This window comes from Pygoscelis adeliae, unplaced genomic scaffold (genome assembly GCF_000699105.1).
Source record: "Pygoscelis adeliae isolate BGI_AS28 unplaced genomic scaffold, ASM69910v1 Scaffold546, whole genome shotgun sequence".
Lineage (NCBI taxonomy): Eukaryota > Metazoa > Chordata > Aves > Sphenisciformes > Spheniscidae > Pygoscelis > Pygoscelis adeliae.
The window spans coordinates 292414-308038 of record NW_008824951.1 but is presented as its reverse complement, the minus strand read 5'-3'; the positions used below and the strand labels follow the sequence as shown (position 1 = coordinate 308038).

At 55.6% G+C, this 15625-nt stretch overlaps 1 protein-coding gene across 1 annotated transcript in view; it reads right to left on the bottom strand.

Annotated features, from left to right (window-relative positions):
* Positions 1 to 15625, bottom strand: part of LOC103918306 (E3 ubiquitin-protein ligase Rnf220-like) — a 163352-nt gene that overhangs the window by 19946 nt on the left and 127781 nt on the right. The window contains exon 2 of the mRNA XM_009325604.1: positions 6034 to 6163. Within this exon, the coding sequence (XP_009323879.1) occupies positions 6034 to 6163 (130 nt within the window). The remainder of the gene's footprint in view (positions 1 to 6033; positions 6164 to 15625) is intronic.

Sequence of the window (15625 nt, the reverse complement as noted above, 5' to 3'; positions counted from 1 at the left end):
GGGGCAGTGTGAGGAGCAGCCATATTTAAACACAGGGTTCCCTGACCAGGAGAGGGGTCAGAGCCACGTCTCATAACTTGCTCTGGGTCCTTATCCTGACCAGGAGTAACACAGAAAGCCCCTGTCATTTGGGCGTGCAGGGACCACAGGGATGGTGTGCTTCTCTCCTCGTCCATCAGCAGGAGTCTCCGGTGCAGACTCTGGGGGGGTTAGCATGGGATGACTTTAATCAGAAAGACCACAAAACACTGGGAAAGCAACCTGTGAAAGGATGTGAAATCCAGGATGAGTCTCCAAATACCTGAAGACATCTCTCAAAGACAGTGACCCTGCCTGGAGTGACCAGGTCATCTCCCAAGGTCCCACAGCCTTCATGTTTTAGCTATATTGTCAGCTTCCTCCTTATTCCTTATCCCACCAGGCCCAGAGCTGCCTCTGTCACCTGAAGAGAGCTACCGCTGTGCCTCTCTGCATAAAGAAACCTTGAGCTGAACCCCCCCACAGCAGGGTGAGGATGCTCAGTGCGGTGCCAAGAACTGAGGCAGCACTTTCTGCTTCCGCCTCAGCTGCCAAGGGAGGGAGGATTAAGAGCATTGAGAGGAAAAGAGCACATGTGCAAACGAGGGAGAGGAAGCTTCAGAGGGATGCTGAAGGAAGGTTTAAGCCTGGGCAGAGATGCACTGAGAGCTGCTACAGGAGCTGGAGCTGCCACAGTCCCATGGTTGGCTCTTTTCCTCTGACATGAATCAAGGCTGGCTCCAAGAGTCAGGCTAAATCCCCCATCTGGGCATTTCACCTGCTTTGAAACAGGCTTTCCCACTGTATCTTGTTCTGCCCTGACACTATTTGGTTGCCTCTTTGTGACAGCATCTTTGAGGTCACCAGAAAACAGCCTGCAGCACTTTCCATTTGCATCAAGGTGAGGGACCCTGGTGCCCTCTGTGTTCTGGGAAATGCTTCGTAATCAGAGAATCAGAAGAGAAATTATTCACGGACACACCAGAAAGGTCATTAGGGGGAATCAGTAGCTCCTGAGATGCTGGGTGCACAGGGATGTCTCCCCACACTCCCGGTGCGGTGGCAAGGAGCAATGAGAGCTGCTAGCCCAGGCTGGGAACAGCCAACAGGCGGGCATGGGCTTCAAAACACAAATATGCTCAGATTAAGCATTCAATGCGAAGGAAAGAAAGGAAGAAAAGTGAAGAAAGGGAGAGTTTGCGCAGCCATGGGGCACTGTGAGAGCACCGTCATCCCCCATCTGCCCACCCGAGCACATCCACCCCCGGAGGCACCCGCCGAGCACCCCGGGCGTCTGTTGTACCGCCATGCCCAGCCCCGGGATGCCATAGCACAGGCATAGGTAATACTACAACATGGCAGGAGGATACTGCTGGCTACATCTGCTAAGCTTAGAAACCCCTTTAAATAGGGGGAAAGAGCTGAGATAGTCCTGTCTGAGCTCGCACCGTCCTTCAGCCGCAAAAGCAGGAACGGAGCTGGCATGGTCCAACACTGCTCCACCCTCTGGACCATTCCCCAGCTTTAATGATACACCTCATCCTTTTGGGGAGGTGAAACCACAGCTCTGAAGCATAGGTTTGCTGCTGGTAATGCAGGGAAGAATCTGCTAGCTGTCACACAGGGAAATAAAAATGCCCCTTGCCAAATAATTTTTTTAAAAAGAGCACTGCATTTTCAAGAACAGATCATCTTAAAAGGCACATTTCCCAAACTTCAAGTGCTTGACTCGGCAACTGTAATATTTGTAATGTGACTTCCTAAGGTTTTTTAAATGGCCAATAAATGCCTTTTCCCCAAACTCCAGCCAGGGGCTCAGAAAGCACCGTAGACCCATCGGGGGCCATCAGCTGAGGTGTGCTCCACAGCTCCTACTGCCTCCTTTCCCCCTCTTTTGTCCTCAAATTCATCTTCCCTCCCACCCCAAACTCAAACCATAACCCAAACCTGCCACTTCTCCACCCAGCCTCCCCCATCATCAGCAGGTTGTCCTCTCTGGTCACTGCTTGGGGAGCAGCGGGCAGGGTTTAAGGGTCCCCTTGTGCATTGCCACCTCCGCTCCTAGTATTTACCTGCAGTGACAAATGCAGCGATACACTTGTACGTGCACGGGGATGTGTGTGTGTGTTCGCGCCTGTCCTGGGGGACACCCATGGGTACTGCTTGTGAACACTGTGCCTGCCTGCGCTCCCCGAGTGGCCCTGGGCTGGGGAAATGCACCTGCAGCTGAAGCTCGGAGCTGGGGCCATTGACAGCTCCAGAAAGAGTCTTACATTTCAGTGTGCTTTATTGCAAGCCTTTAATACGGATGAGGTGTAAAACAGGTGAATATAAATCCAGTGAGGATAGGAGACCTGCATCTAGTGCACAGATAAGCTTCAGGCACACGAGCCAGGAATATTCATGTATTCTGCAGGGACCAGCCTGGCTGGGGGCACAGGGCATCGGCGTACAGAGAGGGTAGCTGTTTTTATTTCTTATTTTTACCTTGGTGGCACTTAGGTGCTTAGCTGGGGACCGGCACCTTTTGCTCTCCGAGCTGTACATGCAGAGCAAGGAGAGCAATCCTTCTGCAAAGTGCTGTGGGGCCGCCGCTCGCCTGCCTCCCGCTCTCTGCTGCTTTGTGCTTGTGCTCTGCGAAGGTGAGCTACTAGGTAATTTCTCTTTGGAGGACGAATACCAACAGTCTTGCCCGGCAAGAGTTAAACCCCATAAACCCAAGGCTTGTAGTTTTGTTTTCTTTCAATTTATACCCTTCACTTAAAGGGGGGGGGGGGGAGAGAAAGGAGGGGGAGAAAAAAGAAAGCCAGGTGACATATTCTAAGAGGGAGCACCGAAAACGTGTTAAGCACTTCAAAATCTCATATATTCAATCGGCCTCTGGCAAGACATCTGCCTAATGTTAGCGCTTAAATATCCTTTTCCATTTTACATGCATTCAAGTCTCATTTGAGCGAAATGAAACGGTATTATTAAAGGGAGATTTTGCACAAATGGCCTGAATTTGACATGTCAAGTTCAATGAGGCTTTTACATATGTAACACTGAGAAGGGCTCGGAGGCTGCCGGCTCTTGAAACAGCGCCAGTGGCTCAGAAATGAAATTTGCATTCAGAGAGCCTTGCTTCGCCGTGCAGAGCTGTGCACGGTGCTCGGCCGGACCCGCGCAGGGTGGAGGAGCTGTGGGGCGAGCACAAGCAGGTCTCTCCCTGTGCTTTGGGAGACTGGACACACCAAGAAGGCAGTAGAGCTAGAAACTCAGGTCCCTCATTCCCACTCAAGTCCGCTTTTTCAAGGGAAAGCTTGACCCTTTCAAGGGAAAGCTTGATCCAAGGGTTGGATCGTCCCGAGTGATGTTCATCACCGGCCCAACGGCCGGTGTCCATCCCCTGGGCATGCACAGCCCCTTGGCATGAGCGGGTGCTGCCCTGTGGCTCAGCATGGCTCCTCCTGCCTCGCCGCATGGTGCTCCAGCTGGCTAGACCTTGAGATGTCCCTGCCCTGAGGCCCGGACAGTCATACGGGCATTGCCGGTGGGGAAGAAGAGCTGTCCGTGTCACTGGGGGATAGCAAACCCCATCCGCACCGGGATGCATCAGGGTGGGTGGGACGCAACCCCAGGCTCCTGGTGAGCTGGGGCCACGGGTAGCATCATCCAGGTGGCTCCTACAGCTCCCTTGTATCTCAGCCCCAAGACGCTCCTGTGCTCAGCTGGAGGAATCCCTTGTCCTCCTTCCCTTCCTCTGCCCTGCTCCGAGTGATGCCAAGCTCCCTGGTCCGGCAACACCTGAAAGCCCACGTGAGCGCTCAACGCCCGGCAGAAGCGATGGTGCGGGGCAGCCCCTCCACCTTGCTTCTCCACCAGCCTCTCCCCTCCTCTTGATCTGGCCCTACAGCAGCATCTCAGCTGGCTCACCCCGCCACACAGCCCCACGGCCGTGCTGCCTCAGGGGAGATCCCGGCACACGCGGAGCCCTGGTGCCATGGCAGGAGCTGATGCGGTGCCCGCCAAGTCTCTGGTGCTGCAGGCTCAGCGGGCAGGAGGGGATCTGCCTTCCTAACCCCGAGCGCTGGAAATTTATGATTTTGTTGCAAATCATTAAGGATTATTAAAACTTAACAGCACAGGCCATGATTGGCTGCATCCTCTTTAAATTAAAAAAAAAAAAAAGGCCCTTGGAAAGCAGCCCCCCGGTTCGCTTCTCCCCATCAGACTGATAAGTAACAGCTGCTCAGCCATTTCGGTAACGAGTCGGTATTGGCAGGGGGCGGCCAGGGCTGCCGGTGCCCGTCACATTTATAGGCCTACATTTTATTTTTATGTTTATTGGGTTATTTGAGATCATTATTAGTTTCTCTCTCCTCTTGTTGATGTGTTCTTGCTCCCGGCTCCTCCAGCCGGGAAAGGTGGGGGAATGGGAGATGGGGCCACCTGCTAGACTGAGCCGCCCCGCCGGAGCCGGGCAGTGCACAGGAGCTCGACCCGCTTGCGTCCCGCTGCCCGCTGCTGCTGCCCGCTGTTGCTCCCGCCCTGCCTGCTGCTGCTGCTGGCTGGCCCCCGCATCGCTCCCCTCCGGGACTGGGAGAGACCGTCCCTGTGCAGAGCTGCTGTGTTACAGATTAGCCTCCATCGCCTGAATCCATCGACTAGATTGAACGTTATCTATCACACTACGGAGGGAGTCGTTATTTAATAATTAATAAAGACCTCTGATTCTTCTTCGCTGCCTGTGTGGCCGAGCAGAGCGGGCCAGGGAAGCGAGGGCAAGCCGGGGAGAGCTGTCTTCTCTCTAACTGCTGCTGTTATTTAAAGGAATAATGCCATTCTTTTTCATTTGTCAGCTGGCCCACAATGGCCCTTGTCATGCTTTATGATTTAGGGTTTCCTTTCCTTTCCCATTAAACGCCACCTTCCCATCACCGCCTCGCGCCAGCCAGCCTCCGCTCCTGGCTTGCGGTTTCAGTTTCACTCTGATATTGGCCCAACTTCTTTGATGGGCTACTCCGAGCACTAATTGCTTCTGTTCATTTAAACCTGTTCACTAATTTGCAGTGGCCCTTTATTAAGTTGGATGCAGCCCAAATTACACCATAAATTACGCTCGCAAGGGGACTGGGTGTCGTGGGGGATAAATGGGCTGCCTGTTCCCTGCCCCCTGCCCCCCCTTCTCCATCTTCCTGTGCAATGCGTGGGGGATGCAGGTCTCAGCCTGAGGCTGTGGGTGCCGAATTTGGGAGATCTGAGCCCAGACCCATTTGGGGAGGTGTCTCTTTCTCTAGCTAAAGCTCCCTCCTTCTCCCTTCATCTGCAATGGCTATTGCTCAGTTGCAAAGAAGATCCAAGCTGGGCAGGGATGGATTCTGCGTGCTCCGTACTATGCACAGCCACGTGCACCCCTTTTGCCCTGGCGCGCGCGCACACACACACTGACACACGCGCTCTCCCTCCTCTCCTACCACCTGGTGACGTAACTTTGCTTCTAGTCGGCAGTTTGATTCCTTTCCTCACCTTTTAATGACCGGGGAATTCATTAATAATTGAAATAAACATGCTCTTTTCCAAGGCTGCTGAGTTTTATTAAGGCAGGGGCAGGGATCTGCCAACCCTTGGCTGCAGCCATTTCCTAAATAACTGCTAGCAGTTAAAATGCAATTTTTTTTTTTTTTTTTTTTTAAATAGGGGACTTTGCTGTGCTGGGGAAAGCAGAAGGGAGCTGAAGGCAGCCGAGGGGCAGTGCGCACTGTTGCTGCAGGCCTGGTCCATCATGGGAAGTGAGCAACGTGAGAACTCCTCAGCCTAACAGACGTATCCGGGGAGAGGGGTGTCTGTGCCCTCTGGGAGGCATTTCTGCCTGGCTTTACCACTGTGGTGAACTCCAGGGAAATGTTTCTGCCCCACTGGCTAGCACTAGATCTCCCGTATCTGGTAGCTGTGGGTACCACCATCTCCTCTGCCATCTGCGGGTGCCCCGGCTGGCTAACTGGGGATGCTGGTGGACCCCAGGGAGCTGCTTACCTGATGTTCAGCTGGGTGAGCTTCTCCAGCTCTTCCTCCATGTGCTCCTGCAACTCCCCGGGGCGAAGGAGGACCTGGCAGATGGGGCAGATCAGGGCCTGGCTGTCAAACAAAGTTGCTTTCTTTTTGCCTGCGGGGAGGAAAAGAGGGGAGAAAGCTTTAGCTCTGATCAGCTGCCATCGGCATTGCCTGCGCTCTGCCCTGGTCTCCATCCTAGTTGAGGTCTGAAACTGGGGGATTTTCTCCCAGTATAGCCCCATTTCTCTCCCCACCCCGTGCTTCCTGGGGCAGGGACTGGCTCTGTTCTGCAGCAGGACAGCAACTGGCACAAGAGCATCCCAGCTCTGGCTGTCATCCCTCCAGTCTTACAGGGAGAGCAGCAACAGCCACATTTTGGGAGTCACTCTGTGCAACCCCGGCTTCCCCAGTTTGCGGTGCAGGCGGTGTGACTTGGGGCAGACGGATGAACACAGCACTGCCCACTGTTCCTATTAACTAATAACAGTAAATTAAGGAGAGCCATCTTCATTCTCCATGGCACTCCTGAAATCGGGTGAGTCAGGATCACCCCCCCGAAGGGCAGAGCGATTCTCCATGGGCACACAATGGTTGGGAGGCAGAGGAGACCCCGTGGCGCTGTGCTGCAGATGGCAGGGAGCGGGTCCGGATGCTCGGCATGGCAGCAGTGGTGGTCACTGGGGTTTGCTCACCCTATCCCTGGGCTGGGAGTGGGCCCCTCGCCCTCCCCGCACCACCAGCAGCTCCAGACCCCACAGCCGCCCTCACCCTGCGTCCTCTGGGGCTGCATCATCTCTGGGTGAAATCTGGGGGTGCCTGCGGACCCCGATCCCGAGCTGGGCTGAGCCCTGGGGCTGCCCTGGAAGCGGGGCGCTGCCTCACACCCTCCTCACCCTAAATCCTCCTCACCGCTTCCCTGCCCAGCCACATCTCCCTGGTTCAATCCCTGCTCCTAAGCCAATTTCCTCCAGCTCAGAAACTTTATTGCCCCCTCTGTAAGGAATATATGGCGTCTTTTTAACATAAAATAAAACTCTAAAGCAAACAATGAAGTTTCAATAAAACAGAGAAGCCCGCGGGTCTCCAGGCCCCCCTCTCCCAGCTGTATTAGCAGCTCTGCTCATGAGAGGGCGTGCGGAGCCCGGCTCAGATGGCTCCAGCGGGGAGAAACATGCTTTATAGCCGCCTGTTGTCATCTAACGTGAACCCTCCTGCTGGATTATTTATTTATGTATTAGACATGGATCAAATTGGTTAAATCCGAGTGAGAGGCAGTAATGCACAATAAAGCAGCCAGCGCTGGATACGAGGGGGCTGCGTGCACCGTGGCCTTCCAATCAGGAGCCAAAAGGTGCCATTTTATGGCTCCTAACGATGGCAGAGCCCAGTTAAATGAATCCCCATTAAAGGAATAGACCTTCTCAAAGTATAAAACATTGGTGTGAGCGGCTTTACTGGGTCCCTGCTGCTCACTGTATAACCGCCTGGCGCAGGCATTTAACGAGAGGAAGGGTCTGAAATAAGTTTGAGAGTCACCTTGGCTCATCCTTGCTTTCCAGCAGGACACAGTGTATGTGACTGGAGGGAGCGGGGCTGTCACCGGGACGTTGCCTGCCCTTTTCTTCAGCCTCCCTATAGGAGGTGGGGGAAACTGAGGAACGAGGGACAAGTCAGAGCAGGCCAGTGCTATGGGGCATCCCCTACCTCCCCAGCTTCTCCAGCCACTGAGAGCTCTCCCATTTGCAGAGCCAGGAGGAAAACCCAGCCAGTCTCTTCTCCAGACTTGGACTGCTCCCGACAGCTCCCGGGCAGAGCCCTGGCAGACCCCAGGCACCTCGGCTCCTCATCCCCACCGCCCTTCTGCTGGGGAGGGCACAGCGTGCAGCCCGTGCAACTGGGAACATCGTCCCCTCTCCTCCTTCCCTTGTGTTTAAATAATGCCCAGAACCCAACCCAAACCCAAACAACCAGCTCCTGCTGACCCTTGCGGGAAAGGTCGGCATTTCAGTAATTCCACCTTCCTCTTGGAGCTTTTCCACTTTTGTATAGCAGGGGCCCAAAATAGCCCAGGAGCATTCCCGACCACCTGCTATTTATAACCCCAACTTCGCAGCAAAACAATGGAGCTGTCTGAGTCTCCCTCCCAAAATAAACAGGCAGCCTTTGAGTGGACGGGAAATCCTGCTGGATCCCCGCTGTGGGGTGTGCAGATGGACGGGTAAACAGGCTGCCCTCCACCCTACTGTGCCGCATCCCTGCTCCCAGCCCAGGCCACCGCCGTAGCGCCCATGAGCTCCCCCCGCCTGCCACCCACAGCTTGGGCTGGCGGGACAGGGATGCTCTTGGCAGCACCGGAGGGTGAACCGGAGGTTGAGCACCCCTGGGTCTCTGCTCTCCAGGGAACCCAGGGGTGTTTGTTTGCTGGGGGAGGTGATGGAGAGTGCTGGACCGCAGCACTGGGATGGGCAGCCTCAGACCAGGAGGTGCAGCTGAGGCCCTGCCTGGGGACCAGCTCTGTTGCACCAGGCTGGTAGCTTTTTTAACCTCCTGCATGCCCAGGTCCTCGCTCCCTGCTTGTTCTTCAGGGCTTTTCCATGGGGTGCATGTTCCTAAAGCAGAGGTGACTTTGGATTTTCACAGCCCGGGCAACCGGGAGGGATCTCAGGCCATAGGAAGGCCTTGCTGCCTTCCACGGCCACTCCCAACCCCAGTCCAGGCCAGCGTGAGAAATGAGCAGCAATGGCCTTACCCACCAGCTACACCAACGATATGGCGACGAATTCCTGCCAAGGAAGGACGTGACAGCCGTCACCTTGCATCCCCGTGACAGCGGGGGAAGATCCCCTTGCTCCAGTGAGCACTGGAGGCTGGTGCTCACGCTGAAGCAAGGGCTTCCAGAGGGGCAGGAGAACAGGGGCCGGGACACGCAGCCAAGTCCCTGACATAGATTGCAAAGCAGGAGACAGAAGGAGCCCTGGCTCCTGGCCCAAGGGGCTGACAACTGCGCTTTTGCAGGAGCAGGGCTAAGTGGGAGTGACAGGCAGAAGGGAGGGATCATCTCCCGTGCCAACAGGACACCTACGCAAGCCTCCCCAGATCTGTGAAACCCGCTGCATGCCCGCAGTGCCACAGAGGCTGCCGGCGGATGCGTCTCCCCAAATCAGCGGCGGCCACATCCGCAGCGTGCCCCGGAGAGGATGGGCATCGTGAGTCCTTAGGTTTCGTCTGTGAATGCAAAAGTGGAGGGAGATGTGTACATCCCGTCTCTCCTCTCCACAGCAGGGGCATCCTGGTACCCATGAAAAAGCAAAGGATGCCGCGCTCTGTGTGTGGCTGGACCATGCTGGGGTGTAGATGCTTACCCCGCTCGAGGGAGCAGAGGGCATTGATTTGCTCAGGGCACTCTTCCCTCCCTGCCCTGTGCCAAACCTGCTCCTGGGAGACCCTGAATGGCTCTTTTCAGGCTTTTGTTTTTTGGCAGCTGTGTTTTTGTTTTCTTTGCCCCTCTCTCTCCCCTTCACTCTCTGGTTACTCGGTAGGCTCAGCTCCAGTGTTTACCCTCCTCGGCTCTGCCGTGCTTTCCCCGCTGCCGACCCCCCGCTTGCCAGTGCCAGAGAGATGAAAAGGCCTTGGTGCTCCCGCTGTTTGCGTGGTCTCCTGGGCTTCGAGGAAATGTTTAACTCCAAGTGTTGAAACTGAATATTTCCTGCTCTGAAAGCAGAGCGCTTGATGTGCAGACGTACCCCTGCATGGAGGAATTTGTCCACGGGCTCCGTCGGAGGGCATCTGCAAACGGATCCCAGCCCAGGCGGGGACTGAACCGAACCCTCTTGATCCTGCTGGGGATCGAGGGCCAGATCCTGCCCTCAGTTTCATCGATATGGATCCAACGTAATTCCCTGAGTCAGGTCTGATTCACTGCGAAGTGACTGCTAACGGGACCCAGGCTCTGGGCTGGGAGCTGGGCTCAGGTACCAGCAATGCACACGTGGCACCTAATAGGCATGAAGGCATGAAGCCATCCCTGCTCCCACGCTGTGTCTGTGCCCCGGGATGGAGGGCTGACAGCACCGCGAGGTGTTTGCGGGCCAGGACTGGGTCACTTGGAAGGGAGAGCTTTCCCCTCACAAGCAGAGTGGGAAATGCTGTTTTGGAGAGCATTTAAGTGAGGAAAAAAGGGACTCTGCCCGCCAACAGCCATGACAGCACGTGGTGTATACAGTCCCTTGTCACTACGCAGCACGGAGTAAATGATGCTCCCAAGTCACTCTGAATGAGCAAAGTTTACAAGGTGTGAGGGCTTGCTCTGCCCAGGAGCTCAGCAAGTCGCCAAATGAATGAAATAAATTGTTTATAATTCAATTGCTGAGCTCTACTGATGGCTTACTGCGCAGCCAGGTGCCTCCCCAGGGACTGCCACCGTGGGTGGCACAGGCAGCGGCAGCGGGTAGGGAGCACTGATGGGGACACATTCCCCGCTGGGGATGCGCTTGCTCTTTCCTAATGGCCCTTCACTGGGCAGACCCCAGGGCATCTGCCCAGGTTTCGGGGCATCTTCTCCCCACGCTGTCCTTCCTCGCAGCCATCTGAAACTTGCCCCCGGGAGGACAAGCTCTTTTCTCCCAACTCCTGATTTCTCCTGTCTCAAACTGTTTTCCACTTGTCCGAGTACCAAACTCCCCCTCCTCCGAGATGCCTCCCTCCATCTCGCCCTCCTATTTCCTCTCTCTCCCTCTTAAACACTCCATCATTTAAACCCAATCAAAGCCAGTTGATCTGAAACTCTTCTGAATAGAAATGACCCCATGCTGGGGCCCCACAGCCCAGTGCGCTGCTTCGGGGGCTGTGCTGAAACCAGGTGGGTGGTAATGGAAGTGCTGACACAGGCTCCTTGACAGCATCGCCACTGCCAGCGCCTGTAATAATCCCTCCTGGCTCCCCCTCAACTCGGTTTCCGCGGCGATTATTTTCCATTCGATGATGGGCTTGCTGTTATTTGTGTACTGATAGCAGATATCTCGTGTGACAAGCCTCCTTTCCTTCCAGCTCAAAAAACAATAATTCAAAGAAAGCCCCATATTAGCTTGGAAATAGCCAAACGCTCGTGCTTCTCCCGGTGAGCCCGCGCCGCAGCCGATGAGGCTCGCAGAGCCCTGACAGTAAGTGGCAGCCAAGGGGCTGCACTGCAGCTGGGGGAGGATGACAGTGGTGGGGTGAGGAAGACGGAGATGGGTCATGTGTTAGTGCAGAGCACCCCAGAATAACAGCAGAGGCAAAAAGTATTCGGCAATAAAGTGAGGGAGCAGGAATAACATTGCTTATCGTTCTTCCATCTCCCTTTTATTTACTGGTGTGCTCCCAGTGCCATCCCCACGGGGCTGCGTCCTGCCTGCTGGACACCGCCTTGGATCCTGCTGGTTTTGACTGGGGCCAAAAAGTACGTGGCTCCCAAAAACCTGCACAGGGGGGTGGCTTGAGGTCAGGGCACGTCCTGCTCCTTCCAGCAGTCCCTTCCCCTCCCTCGGGCTCCTGGCTGGCTATGGGATGCAGACCTTGGCTGTCTGCGATGCAGACCTCAGCTTGCTGCCCAGGACCGGGCGCCCTGGATCCTGCCCCTCCTGCACTTGCTCTGCACAGGGCGGTGGAGAGCCAGGCGCCAGGGACAAGCGATGGGCAGTGGGGTGGCTCCAGGTTCGCGTGCTGTGGCTGGGTTCAGCATCTGGCCATAACTGCACCCACAGCACGACCTAACTCTGCAAACACCTCACAGTGCAGCGAGTGCATTCAAATCACCGAGGAATCACCCTGCATTGAGCAGACCTGCCCTTCCCTGGAGCACATGTGTTTTGGAGGCCTGTGCAGGCGGGAAGGGAGCAGAGGTCTGGAAAAGTGGCTTTTCATGTAAGAAAAGGCTTTTGGGGAGTCACTTCTCCACTCCTGCATCACAGTGCAAAGCTGCCGCAGGGCACCAGCAGAAGCTAGACTCAGATTGTGCTGGGCACGGCACGGGGCCACTCCTGCCTTGAATATAGCAGAGAGGGGCGCAGGGATGGGTGACAGCTGGTTTTATACAGCTGGGGTATATAAAACACATAGAGGCACAGACGGACCGAGGGACCTCTACAACCTCATGGGCAAACTGGGGCACAGCGAAGAGCTGAACTCAGCCCTCTGCATCCCCGCCAAGGGCCTGATCCCCAGCACTGCTCCCTGCTTAAGGTGCCCACGCTGCCAAGCAGCTTATAAAATACACCTGCTTCTCCTGATGCTAAAAACTACGGAGGGATCCGAGGCAGAAAAGCTTGCTAAAATATTGATTTCCTTCCAAAGAAAAGAGTTGCTCTTGTAGCTGCCTCTCCAGGCAAGCTGGATACTGGAGAGGACTGGTGTAAACTGGTGCAGTGCTGCTGCCACGCAGCTAATGCCAGCTGGGGTGATCCCATGGGTCACTCAGTAAAAATGTGTGTTCAAACAGCACCCTGGGCTCTTCAGAGGCTGTTGCACATCTTGTCGGGTCCGGCACCACGTTTCTCGTGGCGGGTGGCAGCCTGGCAGCGAGGAGAGGTGAGGAGCTCCTCCGAGCATCCAACCCCACCACTCGCGATTCCGGCCCTGGCTCTCCATCTGCGGAGATCACGGCTGCCCGGCACGGGGCAGAGGAAGATGGATTGAGCTGGGCAATAATTTAAGAAACTGAGTGAGTCTGTACATCCAATCACTTTACAAATCAGGGGAAAAGGAGAGAGGAGGAAAGGCAGGAGGGGGGGGGAGAAGTGAAAAGGCCGTGCAGGGAAATGCATCACAATTACTGTCTCGGCTCTAATGAGGAGCCTGTCATGAGGCTGTCATCCTGCGGAAAGCCACCTACTCAGAAAGATTCAATAAAAAAGTAGCAGAGAGATAAAAAAGAGATATATTTCAGCCCTTGCTAATATTCTTTTCATTTGTCCCAGCACAAAATAAGATACTGCACTTAACCGGCTCGGTTAAAATGAAAAGCGGGGGGGGGCGGGAAGGGAGCAGCATTGATCAATACCACTAAAAGCCGGGAGACACGGTGATGGAGTGCAATTTTTTTGTCTGTGCTGAAGCATAGCAGAGGCCCGGGCGGGGTAATTTATGATTCGCACGCATGCTGGCTAACTAGAGGCTGACAAGACAATGAATCCTCGATGAGAGGGCTGTGGGCCGCCAGGAGAGCTGGAAAGGGAGTGTGACAGGGACCTGGAAGGGAGAGGAGAAGAGGAGGGCTGGGACAGGCTGTGGCCCCGTCTCTCCACGGCACTGCTCCTGGGCTCAATGCAGCTCCACAGAGTGGAGCAGAAACGCCTCCCTGAGCTTCACAAGAGAAAAATAGAGGAACGCCGAGAGCAAGGCAAGGGGTTGCGCTGCCTCCGTCCCTGCGCTCCTCCCTCACGGCTCCCAGCCAGGCAGGCCGTCTGTGCCGGCTTCCCCCAAGGAAGCACATCAGTGCCCGGCCGCGACCTGTGCTGGGCTGGAGATGGACCAAAGTGGGACGGTGGGGACCAGGGACAGAGACAGATGATCCCTTCTCCGCTCCAGCTTCTCTGATGAGTGCTGGTATGAGTCTGGGCAAGCTCAGGGCCACAGAGCTGGACCTTCCTGCTGCCACCCATCCCCTGCCCTGGCAGTGAAACTGGAGCCTCCTCCAACCCACTGCGTCGTCTCCAAAACACACAAGTCCTGGGGAGCAGCTGGGTCTCCCCAGCACCAGTGGGGTCCCTGGCTTCAGCTAACATGGCACAGCAGAAACACTCCTGGGGGCATCCTACAGCTCTGTCCCTCCAGCCTGGGGGACCTCCTGGAGCATGATGCACCTCCTTCCCCCACATCCTTGAGCTGCCCTCCATCCCATGGATCTTGTCATGCCATGGAGTCAAGACTGGCCAGGCTGTGGACAAACCACCCAGAGCCAGTGGGACCCGGGGACCATGCATGCAATTCTGCAAACACTGTGGCCCACAGCCAGTCCTTCCAGAGCGGGGCTTGCGAAATGAGGCACTGGGACCCAGCACACTCCCCAGCAGGCAAGGCAGCCAGGCAGAAGACCCCAGGGCTCTCTTGCTGCCTGCACCGTGTGTGCAGCCATGGCTGGACCAAGTGCAGGGAATGGCTCTGCCTCCTCACTATCTCTCCTCCTCCTCCTCAGCCACCTGGCATGCCTGGGGTTATGCACCCAGGGGTGGCAGCTGGGTGACATTCACCAACAGGCCTGGCCTCTGGCCCTGTTTGCTGTTCCAAGGGTCACTTTTTGTCCCTTGCTGAACCAGTACCCCAAGCTGGGGTTCCTGCTGGCCCGGTGGGAGAGAGCGGAGAGGAGGAGCTGCGTAGCTGTATCGCCAGCGCATGCCTTGATTATCCATGCTCTGCATCAGTTCTTGGGATGGGGACTTGCTGTGGGTCCCCCCGCAGCCCAGCGAGGCACCCTGAGAGGGGGTCCAGCCCCATCCTGTTCCCGCAGCAGATGCTTGCAGGCAGCCATGTGTCTCCATGCCCTTGACTTGGAGGGCAGCCTGTGAAGTTGGTGATATACTGATCCGTCTATAATTTGAAGGGGTGATGGGGTAGAGTCTTTCCCTGCCTCCCACCCACTCCCTCCCCCCACTTTCTGGCTCCTCTCATCTTCTCCCTCGGGGGTGTGTGGGGCACATATCGAAAACACAGATATTGAACTGTCAAAACTATTTCCTACAAGAAAATAGATTCATCAGCTTGCAGCACGCAGGGTCATTGCCACATTTTCCCCTCGCGCCAGCACCTGCACATGCCGGCGCATACCCAATGCCTCTTCGCAGCACCGGCACTTTAGCTTGTAGCTCAGGGCCCTTAAGTGACTTTGAGAAATGGATAATCGATTATAATTCCACGGGCCTCTCTGCAGATTTATCCGGAGAATGTATAAAAGCCAGGGCTTGGGAGAAGCGGGTCCTTCTGGCCAACACGTCGATTGCCTGCGCTCTCCATGCCCGGCTCGGAAAATCGCATCCCAAGCACGACTCTGTTTAATCCATCAGTACACAATCAATGCACTCTGTAATCAACTCTTGATCACTTAATTTTACACATGTTGGCTGAATCCCTTTGTTTAATCACTAGATCAGGCTGCCTTGTTGCACTGCCCCCTCCCTGCTTAACCCTCCCTGACCCTCGTCCCCCCCCACCGGCACCACCAAACACAGTCAGGAGCCTTCATTTCACCTTGAGGAAGAGCTCCCGTGAATTTAGAGAGCCGTGAGATGGCAAAGGAAGGGCAGAAAGGAAAACAGAGGGAGTGAAAAAATAACGCCGGAGAGAAAGAAAATATTTTCCCTTCTGTGTCTTCCTAGAGCTTATCCTGGCCATTTCCACCCACAAAACAGAAATCTCTGCTGGGATTTAAAAGGGGGCTGGTTGTTGGGATATGTGCACCGAAGGCCTGCAGTATCCCAGGGAGAAGAGGCACATCAGGGTGTCACTGGGCAGATGCACCGGCACACGACGGGCACCCGTCACGTGGCTCCCCGGGCTGCATCTAGCCCCTCCAGCATCCTCCCCACCCCGTTATTATTTTGAC